The following is a 16,154-nucleotide window of genomic DNA, read 5'->3' as shown; positions in this document are numbered from 1 at the left end:
TTGCAGGAGGGCAGGGCAAGGGCTGGGACAGGCTGTCCTGGTGGCACACCAGCTCTCGGCAGCCTCCAAGCCACAGCTGCTGAGCCAAAGCCACGGTTCCAGCTGCTGGCTCCCTGCCTGTCCTGCCGCACTACACAGTATCGCGCTGCGGGCAGGACAGAGCAGGGCAGGGCAGGCGCTGGGACCGCTGGCCTGGGGTCTCCATTGGTGGTGTCTTACTCTGTTTTCCTTTGCAGCAGGAGGGAGCAGCAGCGGGAGCAGCACCAGCAGGAGGAGGATGGGGCTGCCCTGGCCCTTCGCCCTGCGGCGCACCCCGGCCGCTGCCCAGGCGCCAGGGCAGGCGGGCTCCGGCTGCAGCAGGGCGCTCTTTGGGCAGCCCCTGGCAGCCCTCTGTGGGGAGGACAACACGCTGCCCCGGCCCATCCAGGTAAGCCAGCCTGCACACGGGGTCCCCAGCCCCCCACTCAGTCCACAGGCAGTGTCCCCTGGCTCCAGGTACTGGGGAATTGGGCTCTCTGCCCATGGCTCACGCTTCTCTGCTCCCAGCCCCTTTGCAGGGGGACAGAGCCCAGTCTGGGGAAGAGCTCTGGCCACGGCCACCGCTGCTGCAGGGCAGCTCCTCAGCCAAGCCACTGTCCTGCATCTCTTGCAGGAGCTGCTGGCTGTCCTGCACCAGGAAGGACCGACGACAGAGGGGATATTCCGCAGAGCTGCCGGCGGCACGGAACTTCGGCAGCTACGCGAGGCCCTGGACCGCGGCACGGAAGTCGATGTGGGAAGCCAGCCTGCACTGCTGCTGGCCGTCATCTTGAAGGTGAGCGCTTCTGAGCTGCAGCTGGAGGAGCTCCTGGCTGGCCTGCAGCGTTCAAAGGCTCACCTGCAGCCCTTGGCATTGCAGGAATTCCTGCGAAGCATCCCCACCAAGCTCCTCGTCATCGACCTCTACGAGGACTGGATGGCAGCCATGGAGAGGGCCAGCAAGCAGGCCAAGGTGGAGGAGCTGAAAGCGTAAGTGTGGGCAGCAGCCTGCCTGGTGAGCAGGGACCGGGAGAGTTCTGGGACCTGCCTGCCAAGGCACGGGCTCCTCAGAAAGCTGTCTTTTCAGGCTGCCGCAAAGCTGTGCAACACGGCTGCTGGCTCCCACCCGCCTGGGGCCAGCTGCAGGGACGGCTGTGGGCACCCTCTGCTTCATCAGCCTTGTCTTCCTCTTCCCTCAGGGTGGCCAACAAGTTGCCTGCGGCCAACCTCCTCCTCCTGAAGCGGCTGATGGCCCTCCTGCAGCACATTGGCCACAACGCAGCCACCAGCAGAATGAGCTGCAGCAACCTGGCCATCTGCGTCGGGCCCAACCTGCTGAGCCCACCCAACGAGGACCTGCTCCCGCTGCAGGCCATGCTGGCGGTGACCGAGAAGGTACGCCCTACCCAGCAGCCAGTGCTGCCTTCCCGGCCCGTCGGAGCTTGGCTGTTGAGAGGTCCCTGGCTGCCTCCTCCCTTGAGCCAGGGCTGGTGGGCTGGGTGCCTGGAAGAGCAACCCCCAGCCGCAGCCACCTGCACAGACAAAGGGTCAGCAGTGGGAAAGGCTGCTTGACACGTCTGCAGGCACCTGGCTTGAGACCAAGGCTTTCATGTCTGCAGGTGAACGTGCTGGTGGAGTTCCTCATTGAAAACTGCGGGGACATCTTTGGGGAGGAGGTGGCCGGCCTCTCCCCTCCATCAGCCGAGGAGGTGCCAGCACCCATGGACAGGTGCACAGGTAGGAGGAGGGGCTGAGGCTTGTCACAGACACTGGGGCTTGGGATGCCAGAAACCTCAACGTTGAGGAGACAAGTGGTGTAGGGCTCGGCTGGGCTTTGCTTAGGTGTTCTTGACTTCCAAGAAGTCACGCTGCTGCACGTGCTTTTGCTTTCCAGAGCTGCGGTGCGAAGAGCAAAGTGGCCCTGCAGGCACAGCAGAGACCCAGCGTCCAGCAAAAGCCTTTCTGGATGCAGCTGCCTCTCTGCTGGACATCGACAGAGGAGCTGGGGGAGACACAGGGGCAGGGCCCAAAGCGGCAGAGGTACGGCAGCTCCACAGACACTGGGGCAACATGTCTCAAGTGGGACAGTAATTTCCCAGGAGGCCAAGCAGCTGCTGGGCCTCCTCCTGGCAGCCGCTCTCTTGTGCCTTTGGGGCTCCTCCTCTCCCCCCAGAGTGGTGCGTGTTAAGGAAAACTGGAAAGGCTGTTTCTGGAATGCACTTCATTAAGTATGATCTGCTTCATCAAACAAAACATACCTACAAAATACCCACAGAAGGACAGAAGGGAGAAGCTGTCACCTTGAGAGGGCTTTTGCTCAAATCCTACTCCGTCACAGCTTCATCAAGTCTAGGCTGCATTGGCTGGGCTGTGCAAAATGTGCACGATGCAAACCAGCATCTCCTCTGTAGAGCTAAGACGGCAATTTGGCAGTCAGGCCCTCACTACCCCAGGCTGTCACTTGCCACCCATTACCTCCCAAATTTCTGGTTTAGGCACCTCCAGATTTGCCTCCAGGCACCCCCGAGGGCACGGCAGAGTCCCTGGCACGCCTGCCACAACTGACCAGCCTGCCCCAGGAAACCAGGTAGGAAGAGCTCCCCTTGCCTGACCTGAGAGCTCACTGCAGGGGCTTGGGGCTTTCCCCATCTCATCACGCTGTGGGATGGAAAGTTTTTCAGGCTCCCACCAGGAGAAGAAAAAGTCAAGGAAAAGGAAGAGAAAAGAAGCCTGGGCAGAGGAGAGGGACAGCCAAGCACAAATAAAAAGGAGAAGAGGGGAAATGATTTCTCTGACCCAAACCTGAGAGAATGCAGGAAGCTGCAGCACGTCAGGAAGGCCAGGTGCGTACCAGGCGCTGCTGCCCATCTTTCCCAACTCTGAACACGGCCCTAAGTCAGCCCAGCTGGCTGGCAAGGGCCGGCGAGGGCTGGTGCTGAGCAGGGTTTGGGATGAGCCCCACGGCAGCTCCCCGGGGGCTCCCCTTCGAGCCCTGCTGTGTGGCACAGGGGCACTGTCAGCATCCCTGCGCACGCACAGCTCCCTAGGGACATCACCCCTGGGGAGAAGGCACCGGAGCCGGCCTCGAGTGGAGGCCAGCAAGAGCTGTCCCTTCTGGGCCGTGAGGAATGCCTCGGAAACAGCGTCCCCCAAAGAGGGGGGAACCAAATCCTGCCTCTTCCTGCCTCTGGGGGCTTATCAGAGCTTTCTGACTCTGTCGTTGCAGGTGCTGACTGATTTTCACCGGCTGAACAGCTGTGACTCCTGGGCCCTCGCAGCTGCTGTTGACAATAAAAGAATCTTTTCCCTCTCCTGACTGTGTCTGCCATAGGGTCTCGTGGAGTGGGGAGCGCTTGTGCTGGGGTGGGACCCTCGGGGAGGAGATTGGGATCGTCCCTTGCCCCAGCACCCTTTCCAGCGGGCATCGGGGCTGAGCTGAGGGGCTTTAGGAGGAAAAGCAAAGCACAGAGCCACACGGGAGGGTGGGGTTGGAAGGGACCCGTGGAGGTCCTCTGGGCCAAGCCCTCTGCTCCAGCACGCTCAGCTAGAGCAGGTTGCAGAGGACTGTGTGCCCTTGGCCTTTGAAGATCTGCAAGGACAGAGAGCCCACAACCTCCTCGGACAACCTTTGCCAGCATGGGACCACCCTGAGAGGGAACATTTGCCATTTCAATCTCTTCTTTCACTGTACCACGTTCCAGAACAGCCATGACATGACCAGCTCAGGCTTGAAACCAAGTGCTGTGGCCGGCCTTCAGGGCCAGCAGGGACCGGGGGCCAGAGGGGAAGTGTTTTAGGGACGGACCGTGGGGGCTGGAGGGAGGGGTTTGAGGGACGGACGCCGAGGAAGGCCTCATCCCTGCCGAGATGGCTCAGGCCCAGGGCAGGGCTCTTCTCTGGATGCCACGGGGTCGATTGCAGAGGAGCAGGCTGCCCCATGCAGGGAGCAGGTGCGTGCCGGGGCTGCCAGGGGCCCTGCCTGCCTGTTCCCAGCCCAGCCCCAGCTGGGGCCAGCCCTGCGCTGCAGCCCTGGGGCCGAGGCGCACGGAGCCGGGCATTGCTGAGGGTGCTGCACCCTGACGGGCCCCGCCGCCGGCTGCCGGCTGCCCTGGGCTGCCCCTCGCTCTCCCCAGCTCTGCCTGCTGCCAGCGCCGGGGGCACCGCCACGGGGCTTGCCCCCTGCCCACAGCTGCCCTGACCCACATCTGCAGCTGTACGTGGTGCCCACATCGCACAGCTGGGGCGGGGGTGGCAGGTCTCTCTGGTGGCAGCCTGGGGCTGGGGGCAAAGCCAAGCCCATCCCTCGCTTGTGATCTTTGTCCCCAGGGAGAGCCAGTGCAGACGTGTGCTGCGCTGGAGAGTGTCCCCGGGGAGGTGACGGCCGACTGCAGAGCAGCACTGAGACCCGCGCGACAGCAACGGCAGCCGGTGGCCGCAGAGCAGCCCAGGGGAGCTGGTTCCCTCGACGGGCCCCAAAGCAGCCTTCCTCAGCCCCTGCTTTTGGTGACGTGTGGAGCAGCGCAGGGACGTCTCTCAGGCTTCCAGGCCTGAGGAGGCTTTCCTCCCCAGGGGCACTGTCAGAAATCCTGCTCCCAGGATTAAAGCACCCCTCCCCCCATGGATCCGAGGCTGTGTGTCCAGCCCCCTGGAGCTGGGTACAGGTGCCCTGAGCGGGCTCTCAGGGAGGATGGGGCCACCTGCCTGGTGGCTCTGACACAGAAATGATGAGCTGAAGCCCTGTGATGGTGGCTGGCCGGCTCAAAGCCTCCGAGTGCCTCAGCCTCTGTCCCCAGGAGCGTTTATCCCAGGCCCTGTTTCAGGGTGTGAAGATGGGTGCCAGTAATGTTCTGGTGCCTCCATCTGGCTTCCACTTCAAGGTTGTGATGCCTGAGGTCAGGGTCCCCCTGAAGGCCCTGGCGGAGATCTTCAGGGACTTTGTGTTCCATTTTGTGTTGCCTTAGGGCTACAATGTGCTGTGGTTTGGGGGCAACAAGGTTATGGTATGCCAGAGGCCAGGCGAGTTACTGTCAAAGTGTGTTACTGTTATGGACAGAACCTGTGTTTGTTGGCCCTGTGTTCCTGGGGTTATGGCATTTTTATCATGTGTTCTGTGTGGTTGGTTTTTTTTGTGGAGAGTGCCTTTTTTCAGCTATTTCGCCTTTGTGGGGTTTGGATGGGGGCCTTTGGTTTGTGTATGATGTTTCTTCTGGTTGTTTTTCTGCTGTGCTGGTGGATGGTGGTGGTTTTTTCTGTCTTGAAACCATCGTTACAGGCCTAATGTATCTCCTGCAGGTCAGGCAGTGTCACTTCTGGCGTGGTCTGACTCATTTCTGGTGAGTTGGTAGGTAGGTATGGAGGACTTGTGGTCCCTCCATGGAGGATGACTGCTAGAGGACTAAGAGGCAGATCTGTGGAGGGGTGAGAGGACTGCTGGCCCATAAGCAGTGACTGTCAGAGGACTAAGTGTACTTGAATTTACGTGGGCTTCCAAATTCATGGTTGTTTCTCCTGCCTTGCGGAAGAGCCATGGGAAGTCACCAGCCACACGGAAGGATAAAGGGTTTCCCACGGCTACGTGGCTTTTTGGGTTTTGCTTTTGAATAAGAAAGTCCTGTCTCTGCATGAGTAGAACTATAAACGGTCAATTTTGCCAACTTTAGAAAGCAGGGAGCAGCACTTTTGTGCTGTGCCTCACATGGCTGCCAGGGCATGGTGAGAAACAGCAAGTGAGTTTCTTCCTGGAACCTTCTCCAGGGGAGCAGTGCTGCACTTGTCAAGGTGAGGGGTTTTTTTGGCTCTATGCGATTGCAAATGTGAGGGGTTAATTTTCAGAACACAGCTACTAGGGAGCAGCACATTTGTGCTGTGCCTCACATGGCTGCAAGGACAGAGTGAGAAACAGCAAGAGAATTCCTGCCTGGCACCTTCTCCAGGGGAATAGTGCTGCACTTTCACAAAGTGAGCTGTGGTTCAGCATGAGTGCACAAGGTTTTGGTCAATTTTCTCACCACAGGAAGCTGGAAGCAGCACTTTTGTGCTGTGCCTCACATGGGTGCCAGGGCAGGGTGAGAAGCAGCAAGAGAATTCGTTTCTGGAACCTTCTCCAGGGGAGCTGTGCTGCACTTTCTTAAGAGATACTTTTTCTTTTCGCTCTGCATGAGTGCACAAGGTTTGTGTCAATGTTCTCAGCACAGAAAGCAGGGAGAAGAAGTTTGGTGCTCTTCCTCACATGGCTTCCAGGGCAGGGTGAGAACAACAAGAGAATTTTTTCCTGGTACCTTCTTTATGGGAGGAGTGCTTTACTTTCCCAAAGTGACTTTTTTGGGCTCTTAACGACTGCAACGCTGAAGGATTAATTTTGCTCACCACGGAAAGCAGGGAGCAGAACTTTTGTGCTGTGCCTGACATGGCTGCCAGGGCAGGGTGAGAAGCAGCCGGAGAATTCGTTCCTGGAACCTTCTCCGGGGAGCAGTGCTGCAGTTTGCCAAGGTGAGTTTTTTGGGCTCTGCGCAATTTCAAATGTGAGGGGTCCATTTTCTGACCACAGAAAGCAGGGAGCAGAACATTTGTGCTGTGCCTCACACGGCTGCCAGGGCAGGGTGAGAAGCAGCAAGAGAATTCCTTCCTGCCACCTTCTCCAGGGGAGCAGCCCTGCACTTTGTCAAGGTGAGTTATTTGGGCTGTGCATTATTGCCAGTGTAAAGGTGTCCAGTTTCTCCCCACAGAGAGCAGGGTGCACAACTTCTCTACTGTGCCTAACGTGGCTGCAAGGAAATGGTGAGAGGTAGCAATAAAATTCCTTCTGGAACCCTCTCCAGGAGAGCAGCCCTGCACTTTCCCAGGCCATGTTTTTTGGTTCTGTGTGAGTTCAAAAGTGCTGTGTCAATTTTCTCACCAGAGAAAGCAGGGAGCAGAACTCTTGTGCTGTGCCTCACATGGCTACCATGCACGGTGGGAAGCAGCGAGAGAATTCCTTCCTGGTACCTTCTCCAGGGGAATTTCCCAGTTCCCGAGAGACTCCTGGCACTGGCTGCAAGGGGGCTCCCAGCCGAAGGGTGGGCCTGGGTGTTGTTGGGGTGGGAATTGGTGATGTCTCCTTTCCTTAGTCACGTTAACACTTTGGGATAACAAATGGATGCTTCGCTCCTATTGCTCTTTTATCATATCGCTCACAGTAACTGCTACTGGTTCCTTTTATCATATTGCATGCTATTTTCTTTTATTGCAATATAAGAAACTGCGTTTGATATATTCCATTATTTGATATACTTGATAGATTTGATTATATTTGATGTGGAGTTCAGCTTTGCTGTGTATCCAGTCAGCCAGCAAAACATAATTCGGCGTAGTCGGCAGCATACGAAGTAAAACTCTCTCTATTTAGGAAAAAAAAAATGTTCCTCGACTTGCTATTGTCAGGTGGGAACCATTGCCTTATGGTGTTTGGGCCAGAGTGGTCTGGTGGTGCTGGGCAGTTGGGCCATGCCAGGGACAGAGGGACGGGAGCAGGGGAGGGGGCGGGGGGAAGGGGTTTAGGGAGGGACGGGTGGGAATGGATGAAGGTGTTTAGGGATGGAGCGGGGTGTGTGGGGGTGGGGGGTGGGGCAAGGATGTGTGTTTGTGGGAGTGGGTGTATGGGGGGTGGGGGAGGTTTGAGGAGGAGGGTGTGTGTGTATTGGTAAACCTGGGTATGGGGGTGGGGGGGGTGGGGGTGGGGGAGGGTGGAGGGTGTGTGTGTTATTTAGAGAACAGAGTGGGGAGCCTGGGGGAAGGGTTTTAGGGACGGACGGGAGGTTTGATGAAGGCCTTTAGGGAAGGACCGGGGAGCTGGGGGAAGGATTTTAGGGATGGACCGAGGGTGGGGGAGGGCTGCACCAGGGTCTGGGGGAACAGGTTTTAGGCCCAGGGCGGGGAGGTGGAGGTGGGGGATGATTTCAGGAACAGCCAGGGTGGAGGAGGGTGTCAAGGGAAGTCTTTCAGGGTTGTTTGGGGGGAAGGATTTTGGGGACGGATGTGGTGTCTGGCGGGACGTTTGATGCCACTGTTTAGATTCCACTGTATATACGTTTATGTCCAGGGATTCTGTTAAGGGAAGGCTGCTGGCTCGGCAAAGGGACGAGATGTCTGAGCTCCCCAGTTGCCACGCTCTGATTTGCTGTGTAGCTCTACGTTAAACACACCTGCGCACAAAGGTTAGGCCAAGCTGACTCTCTAAAGCTGTTAGAAGTGACGAATTAAGGGACCTCTCATCCAGGGAGTCAGCCTCGGGAAGGATGGGGAAGAAAGAATGGATGGGGAAAAGATCTGCGTTCTCTTTGGTGATGCAGAAAGAGCCTCCGGGTGAGGACGTTGTGGTCGCAGGAGGAGACAAGCCGATAGAGTGCTGCGATCCGCAGAATGTTGGTTGGAAGTCGGACAAAGGTAATTGTTGTGGGGGGAGATCGTGACCTCTGACTCAGATAGCCCCCCGAGAGAGGGCAAGGCCCCGCTTGGGGAGCACGGGGAGCTAGTAAAAAAGCTCAGCAGTGCTGTCTGAGGGTGTGTGCTCGTTTGCATTAAAGCAAGCAACTTGTAACCCATCCCGTGCCTGACTGAAAATGCGTGTGTAATGCGCTATGAGTGTGCAAGTGCTCTGCTGTCCATAGTGCGTACCCTCGAGGAACTGGGTGAGCACGCTCAGAGGAAACATTCCCCCGTGCTCCCAGCACTGCCATAAAGAATGCCGGCCTTCTGAAACTTGCAAGCAAGGCTTAGAGGGTTTTTCTCCCTGACCGACTTTATGGTATCATTCCCACCATACTGGAGAGAGCAAATCTTTTTCTCTTTGGTGGTGAAAGCAGCTTGGGGAGCGTCACTGAAGTGCAGCACTTTTTTAACCTCAGGTCTAAAGTGCCACCGGTCCTACCGTGGAATACATCCTTCCTCAGGCTTTCAGCAAACGGAAAGGATGCATCAAACCCACCCCACAAACATGTCCTGCACTTTTTTTATCTTTCCTGGAACGTGGGGACATGACCCTGCTGGGCCATCAGTGCCACCTGCCTGGGAGCCAAGATGGTGCCTTTACATTTCAGGCTAAGGACTTACCTTCTTTTTTTCCTTTTCAGCGACTTTAGAGCCATCCTTAGGGAGGCTGGTTAAGCTGGTTTACTGCACAGCTGGTCGCCAGTGGAGGGAGACGGTAAGCTCCGCTGTTGCCTTTGGTGTTTACTTGTTACCTTGTCGCTCGTTTGAGTGATCTTACCATGCCCCGGCAAGCAGAAGCTATCACGCCACTTTAGGCCTTGGTCTAATAGTCATGCAAAGCAACATTGAAAGTCATTCGGAGATCTGGAACAGGCCCCAATGTGCATTTTATAAAAGTGCATCTTGGCTGCTCTTTATCTTTGTATGGGTTTTTTTCCCGTTTCTCCAGACTGTTGAAGCTCTGAAAGGTGCCAATGAGCTGCTCTCCCTCAGTTTGCTCCTTTGCCTTTGGGGAGTGCGTTTCATGTTTTCTTCATGGCTTTGCAGAGGACAAAATCCATGAATACACCACCTTGGTTTTTTCACCTAAGCTAATTTCAGAAACTGCCTCCTTTAACTTAGACATGAAACTCTTCTTCACCTCTTTGTGCACTTGTAGAAAAGCAGGGTGGGGTGGGGGGTGGGGGATGGGGGTGTCTTCAGGAAGTGCCCGCAAAAGAGCCTTTAGGAGACCCTGTCCCTTGACTCACATGTGGGGTAGTGAAGAGTCTGAGAAAGTCACGGGTGTTTTGGTGTTCACCTAGGCAGGTTTTCGTTTTGTTTTTTTTTTTTTCTTATTTTCTTTTTTAACTTATGTAGCTTATGTCACCAGGTAGTGACAGCCCGGGGGTGACAGGAGGGGACAGCAAGCAAAGGCAGCCTGGAGGATGACAGGAGGGGACAGTAGGTGGGGACAGGCCTGGGGGGTACAGGAGAGGACAGCTGTTGGGGACAGCCTGGGGGGTGACAGGAGGGGAGAGCAGGTATTGAAAGCCTGGCGGTGACAGGACCTCAGGCGCCAGATCATGGGCCGCGAGAGGCTGAAGGCGACCCGCTGCGACCTGCAGGTCACCAATGCCCAGACCATGGAAGGTGCGTGGGGGCGGCGGGCGCGGGATGCGGGGACCGGCCGGCTGGCGGTGGCGCAGGCGCCCAGTGAGGCGGTTGGGCCGCGGCCGGCAGCGGTGACTTGTGCTGGGGCCTCAGAGCTGCTCTTCCGTGGTTGTGCGCTGGCAGCTGGCCGTCAGGGCTGTGTGCGCAGCCAGGCACAGCAGCGTACGGGGTCCGTGTGCGACACCGCGCGTGGAAGAGGTTTGGTTTCTGGGAACCCTTCTAGGTAAAACGATAAGGGAATGTGGGACAATGCCTTGTCATCACAAACCTGCCAGATTTCTTTGAAAGCCGGCAGAGAAGGCTGAACGTGATAGAAAAGGAGTGGATGGCTAATTTGAAGGGGAAAAAAGTGGGTTTGGTGACTGAAATTTGTCTTCAGCCACTTTTACTCCACCGCATTGGAAAAGTGGTGCTTGGCTGCTGCAGAAACTGCTCAGTAGCAACGTTTGGGATCAAGAGTGTATCTGTGAGTGAGAATCTATGCAGACCCTGGAAAGCCATCTTGTAGACGAGCGTTCTGTCTAAAGTATACTTGGCATTTCTTGCCAATACAGCTTCTTTGCTACACCAAAGACATTTTCATTCAGATGCTATTGAGCATCATTTCTTCATTTCTTTCAAACGGTGCATTTTTGTCGCGGTACTGCGTGTTAGACGGTGTCTGGGCAATACTGAATTTTATGGCAGATCACTTATGGTGAATATACCTAAAAATGTTCTTCGAGAAGCCCTAAGTTCTTTTGAATCTCAGAAATGGTGCTTGATTCTCAGAGACGGTAATGGTTTCGTATTACTTAGCGTGCTGTTTCAGTTTGGTAACCTACCGTCTGGCAAAGCTTGCATGTGATTAAAGACTTTGGAATATGACAGAAATAAAAAGACTTGGAAACCGTTTCCATTCCTTAAACATTCAAATTTTACCGGGTGTTTTGTTTTGTTTTTTTCTTTTTTTCCTGTGGTTCTGTGACATTCTCTCAACAGTCTTTTCTTTACAATGTGTACTCATAGGTTTTTTCCCTCTTCCTGTTTGTTGTATTAAAACTTAAACAGAATGACATGCCTGCTGTGGTAACTGTAACTTTGGCCCCAGCCTTTCCAGTGGTTGGACCTAAACACGCTGTTTACCTACAGATAGGTAAAGTATGTTCAGGAGAGTATCTGTGAGGAGACTTAACAGCACGGTGTTAGGGGTCTTGGGGGTGTTACGGGGTCGCGTGTCATACGGCGGTAGAGATAGACATGCAGGTAGAGGCAGATGTACAGGTGGTGACACAGATACTTACTGGAACTTCTGTAAGGGTGTCTTCCCTGTGGAAATGCAAAAATCCCCCCGTGGTTGTCAGAGCAAAGCTAAGGAATACATTTCAGTGTCATACACGTGTATGCCAGATTTTGGGGTTTTATACATAACCGTGAATTTCCGTTTTTGTTGAACAGCATCTGCGTGCCTAAAGTCACCTTCAGAAGACGAAGGAAAGAACTCGGCCAGGATGTTCTGCCTAAAGGGGGTTCTTGGAGATCTTCCCTGTGGAGATACGGTCGTGGGTTTTATAACTTGGTGCAGGAGTCCTGACTAAATGTTGACATGATCTTGGAAAGACCCTTCAGTGAACCTTGAGTGAAGATGGCCAATTGTTCAGATTTTTCCGGGCCGCGTGATCACAGAAATCTCGTAATAGAAGCAATGCTAATAGAAGCTGAAAGTAAACAGGATTTTAAACATCACTGGGGGGGGAAAAAAAGAGATGGTGGACTCTTTTTGAAGATGGTGGGAAGGCAAAATGGATGGTTGGGATGTGTTTGAAAAGGTGGGAGGCAGGGTGGGGGTGTCCTCTTCCGTGCTCGCTATTATAGAGACATGTTCTAGGGTTTTGTAAGCTAACAGGAGCAAAAGCAATGGAAGTTAGATCAGGAAAGAACCTCATGCTTTAGCAGACACTGCTTTAGTGACTTTAGAGACCATTTTGCTGTTGGCATTGAAACGATTCCAAAAAAATGGAAAAGATTTTGCTGCTTGTGTTTGACTATCAGACCTGAAGATTTCTGGAAAGGTACCGTGAGATGATGAAAGCATGACGCTGTGTGTAAAATGTTGCTTTTCTATCTGTAAAGGGATTCCCTGAAGTGCTACGTCACGACATGTTAATATCACTCTTACAAACTGACTGATGCTTTCTCTGTATTGATGTTGTTTCCAGAATACACAGATGATAATGCCCTGATTCCGGGGAACTCATCGGTAACTGTTAGGGGAGTCCCTGTTAGAGGAGTTAAAGCTACCGGCAAAACAGACCTTGGGTAAGTAGCCATAACGCGTTGTGTTCTTTGGGAGGGGTTTCAGTGTGTTCACCTTCTTTGTGGCTGTTGGTTTACGGAGGCATTCCGGTTGTATCTTTCTTGTTAAAGCTGCTGTTAACTTTTGTTGTGACAGGGCAGATTTGAAGGTATCTGTCCCAAAGCAGACTTAGATTTTTCAGCCCGCTGGGACGTGGCATTCAAGCTCCAACAGTGGTAACTGTTCAGATGTTTGAATTGGGTTTGTTCTTGGGCTTGTTTTTTCTGAGAGTCAAGTTCTCCATCCTGTTTCCTCTATGCAGAGAGATCCCTTATTGTATGCTTTTGCTTGTATTGCTTTTAGAGTAAACGGAGAGACACATTGCAGTGTGAACTGGTGATTTGTTCCCATCTGCCAGCAGTCCGAGTCTCCGTGTTTGCCTGCTTCCTTTGTTTGGGGGCGGGGGGGCAGGGTATTCTTACACCCCAGAGGGGTGTGTGTGTGTGGGCTGCATACTGTCTCCAGAGGAAAGACACAGAGTGGCCAGCTGGCAAACCGTGCAAACAAGAAGTTTCATTCTTAAGTGCTTCCTATTAGATTCCTAAAGACAATGTCTATGTCGGGCAAGAGAAAAAGAGCAACATCCTAAAGCGTATTGCCTTTTGTGCCAGGACGGTGAAGGAACAGTTGATCTTTTCCAAACCTGAAGCTCAGAAAGCAGTTGAGCACTTTCCCAAATGTTGGTAGTTACCTTTCTAAGTCTGATTTCACCCTAAGCTGCTCTCTGTGCTCCAGGTATTACTGCTGTATTCCTCAGATTTATGGAGGACAGAGAATCTGATTACAATTGCAGATATTCAAATGTAAGCCTGACTACAGCATTATCGCTGTCATCGATGTATTCGTACAGTCCAGTTCTGTATCAGCTGCATCAGCATGGTTTGAATGGTCATGTTTTCAAGGCTTCTTCAAGACAGACCTCTCCTCCACCATTAGTAGATATTATTGACTTGTGGTTTTGCCGTGTCTTTCTAATGTTAGTTCTCAATAAATAAAGTATACCGGCGAGTTTCAGTGTGTCTCTAAGATTTATCTCTAAGACTTATCCTTGAGAGATAACCATAAGTCTTAACCTAAAGACCTACCCTTAAGATCTAACCCTAAGATTCAACCCTAAGACCTAAAGGGTAGAAGCTCTGATCTGGCTTCGGTCAATCTGGGATCATCACTGGGAACCACGGAACTTGGCCAGCCCAAGGTCTGTGAGGTAGCAGGTTAAATGAGGCAGAGGAGAAGCCCACAACTCTGCTAAGCTGGGTTGTTGGCACCAAGGTACCTCTGTGACATTTTCACTGTTCTGCAGTGTAAAGACGGCCTGTGATTTTCAAAAACTGGAGATCAGTCTTTAAAATGCAATTCCTTGGACAATAATAATGTTGTGTCAAGTAAATACGCACACCCCTCACCAATGGAGTTTTGGTTTTTTTCTTTGTACCTTTGCTGCTTCTGCAGAAGCCAGTAGTGCAGAGGGCTGAGGGTACAGCTGCACAGAGTGGCTTCTGTTTTGTGAGCTCTAACTAAACGTGCAATGGACAGCCATTAAGATTGGGAAAGCTCACAAAAAGCTTAAAAACAGATAAACCACAACATTTCTTTCTTTTTTATAGACCTCCTTAGATTACTCCTTTTTTTATAAAAATGAGAAATCAGGGGTTATCATGCTTTCTATGCTATCTAAAGGCTTTAATCAGCAGTGCCTCCCCTGTCCGTTCAGAGGAGGTCATGTCCATCTTTTTTCAGATTTTCTGTAGCTGGAAGAAGTGTTTTTGCCAGCCACCACAGACAAGTTTTCCTAAAAGGCATAATCTGTCCATTTAAGTGTTCCTTCAGCCTGATAATGATTTAAAAACTGTGCCTGCTGGTCTGAACCTGGATTTCATGTTCTAGTTCCCTCCTAACAAAATAAATAGAATGTTCTTTGCTGTAGATGCCCCATTGCAACGGGGTCTCCAGGAAGGGATTCTGCATCCAGCCCATCATAAACAATCATGCAGAATTCAAGAGAATATTTTAAGACCAACACGTTCTGCACTGATTAACGTCTTCACCACTGTCATCTACAGTGGTGAAGATGACAATGAGGAGTACAATGAAGAGGAAGAGAACTGTAAACAGTTTTTTTCTTTTTTTTTTGCAAGGAAGAAGAACGAGGGGCTTTTCAACTCTTGCAATGCACTGCGCGAATGATTTCTTAGAAAGAGCATTACACTTCTAGGAAAGACTTGTCAACAAGTTTTTGAAATAGTTTCCTAATCTTCAAAATGTTGGAGCTGGTAGTCACCAGCTGTGGCTGACACACCATTTTCTGACTCCTGTGAAATGCCTAACTGTCTATTTCCATAGTGGTATCATTCCCATACCTCCTTTTCCTTAAATAGAGTTTAAGATGGGGTCCACAAATCAGATGATGCGGTCCACAATTCAGATGGCCATCAAAGAGTCTTCAAAATTTCTCAAAATTCAGGTACTTCTTTTCTGGGAAACATACTCTTTGCTACTTTAACAGAACGTGTATGTGTATGTATGTGTAGGTATTTACAAAGAGGCATTTTGTAAAACATTAGTTAAAACGTTGACTGTCTCTCACTTAGAGGTGAGAGATTCCGAGGGAAGGAATGGATTGCACATTCCCAGCGAGTGAAAGCGAGAGAACACCCTGCTCCCGCGCGTTCCCTCCCTCGATGCCTGTGCTAGTTCTCAGGCGGCCCCAAGCTGCTTTTCACATCCCCCCTGCCCTTCAGGCTGGCTGGCAGGGCTGCCTGTTAGCGCTCCCTCACCGCCTTTCAGGCTGAGCACGCCTGTCAACAAGACAAACAGGAGGGCTCTGCTAACCTTAGTATCCTCAGCAGAGACAGGGAAGGAGCACTCGCGTCACCAGCTCTGCTGGCAGGCATCACAGGGCAGCAGGTCTGGGCAGAGGTTTTGTGTCGAGCCCTCCCTGGGGACATGTTGAATCCAAAGGTTTCCTTTTGGGTGTCAAAGGGCGATTGTTTTGAAAAGGAGTGCTGAGGATGGTTTTGGAATCATTTAAGATCAACAAAGAGTAGCTTCTGAGTACGTGTTAGGCCTGCAGTTCCACTGCACTTGGCAATAGCCGCTGTTAAGGACTCCTTTTCCTGGCCAGAAGCAGAGCTTGTGGGCAGACAAAAACCAACAGAAAATCCAGGACCAACAGAAAATTCTTAAATCCCTTGCTAAGGGATTATCAAAAGCTGATTTCCTTTTAGTGCTTCTGGGTCTGAAGCTGAATTTCAGCAAGCAAAAGCATCTGCAACAACTCTTAAGTTGTGTGTCCTTTTAATGCTGCAAAACATAAATAATGCTACTTGCATGCATCTCAGTTAAATGTACCATGGGTAGCTTCTTCAACCAGTCTGGAGCTTAAAGTTCAGCTTCAAAATGCTGGCTGGTGGGCTTTTTTCTAAACATAGCTTCAGTCCACTTGGAAGAAAATTGGATTGGTTAAACAAGTCTTTATGTAAGGTACAAAGAGAGCCTAATTGTAGCCTAACGTGCGTGTCAAATAATCATTACCTGTTAAACAGACTGACAACCTGGCTGAAGACAATGCTACCAAAGAGGATAAGGTACAGGCTATGATGATACAGTCTTGCTGTGAATACAACCCAGTCAAGTGAGTGTCAGGTATGTTCTTTGAAGGTTATGGGAACATTGTAGAGAT

The 16,154-nt window shown here is 52.2% G+C and overlaps 1 protein-coding gene across 1 annotated transcript; it reads left to right on the top strand.

The window, feature by feature from the left end:
• The first annotated feature begins 264 nt into the window (after window positions 1-264).
• LOC121082316 (T-cell activation Rho GTPase-activating protein-like) lies at window positions 265-3,255 on the top strand. Its single transcript, XM_040581664.1, has 6 exons — window positions 265-427; window positions 653-814; window positions 899-1,008; window positions 1,218-1,413; window positions 1,638-1,755; window positions 3,245-3,255. The coding sequence occupies exons 1-6, from the start codon at window positions 278-280 to the stop codon at window positions 3,253-3,255; spliced, it is 747 nt and encodes a 248-aa protein (XP_040437598.1). The 5' UTR covers window positions 265-277.
• The last annotated feature ends 12,899 nt before the right edge of the window (window positions 3,256-16,154 follow it).

The sequence above is a fragment of the Falco naumanni genome, unplaced genomic scaffold, assembly GCF_017639655.2.
Source record: "Falco naumanni isolate bFalNau1 unplaced genomic scaffold, bFalNau1.pat scaffold_69_arrow_pat_ctg1, whole genome shotgun sequence".
Lineage (NCBI taxonomy): Eukaryota > Metazoa > Chordata > Aves > Falconiformes > Falconidae > Falco > Falco naumanni.
The sequence above is the reverse complement of the archived record's forward strand: the minus strand, read 5'-3'. Positions and strand labels throughout refer to the sequence as shown.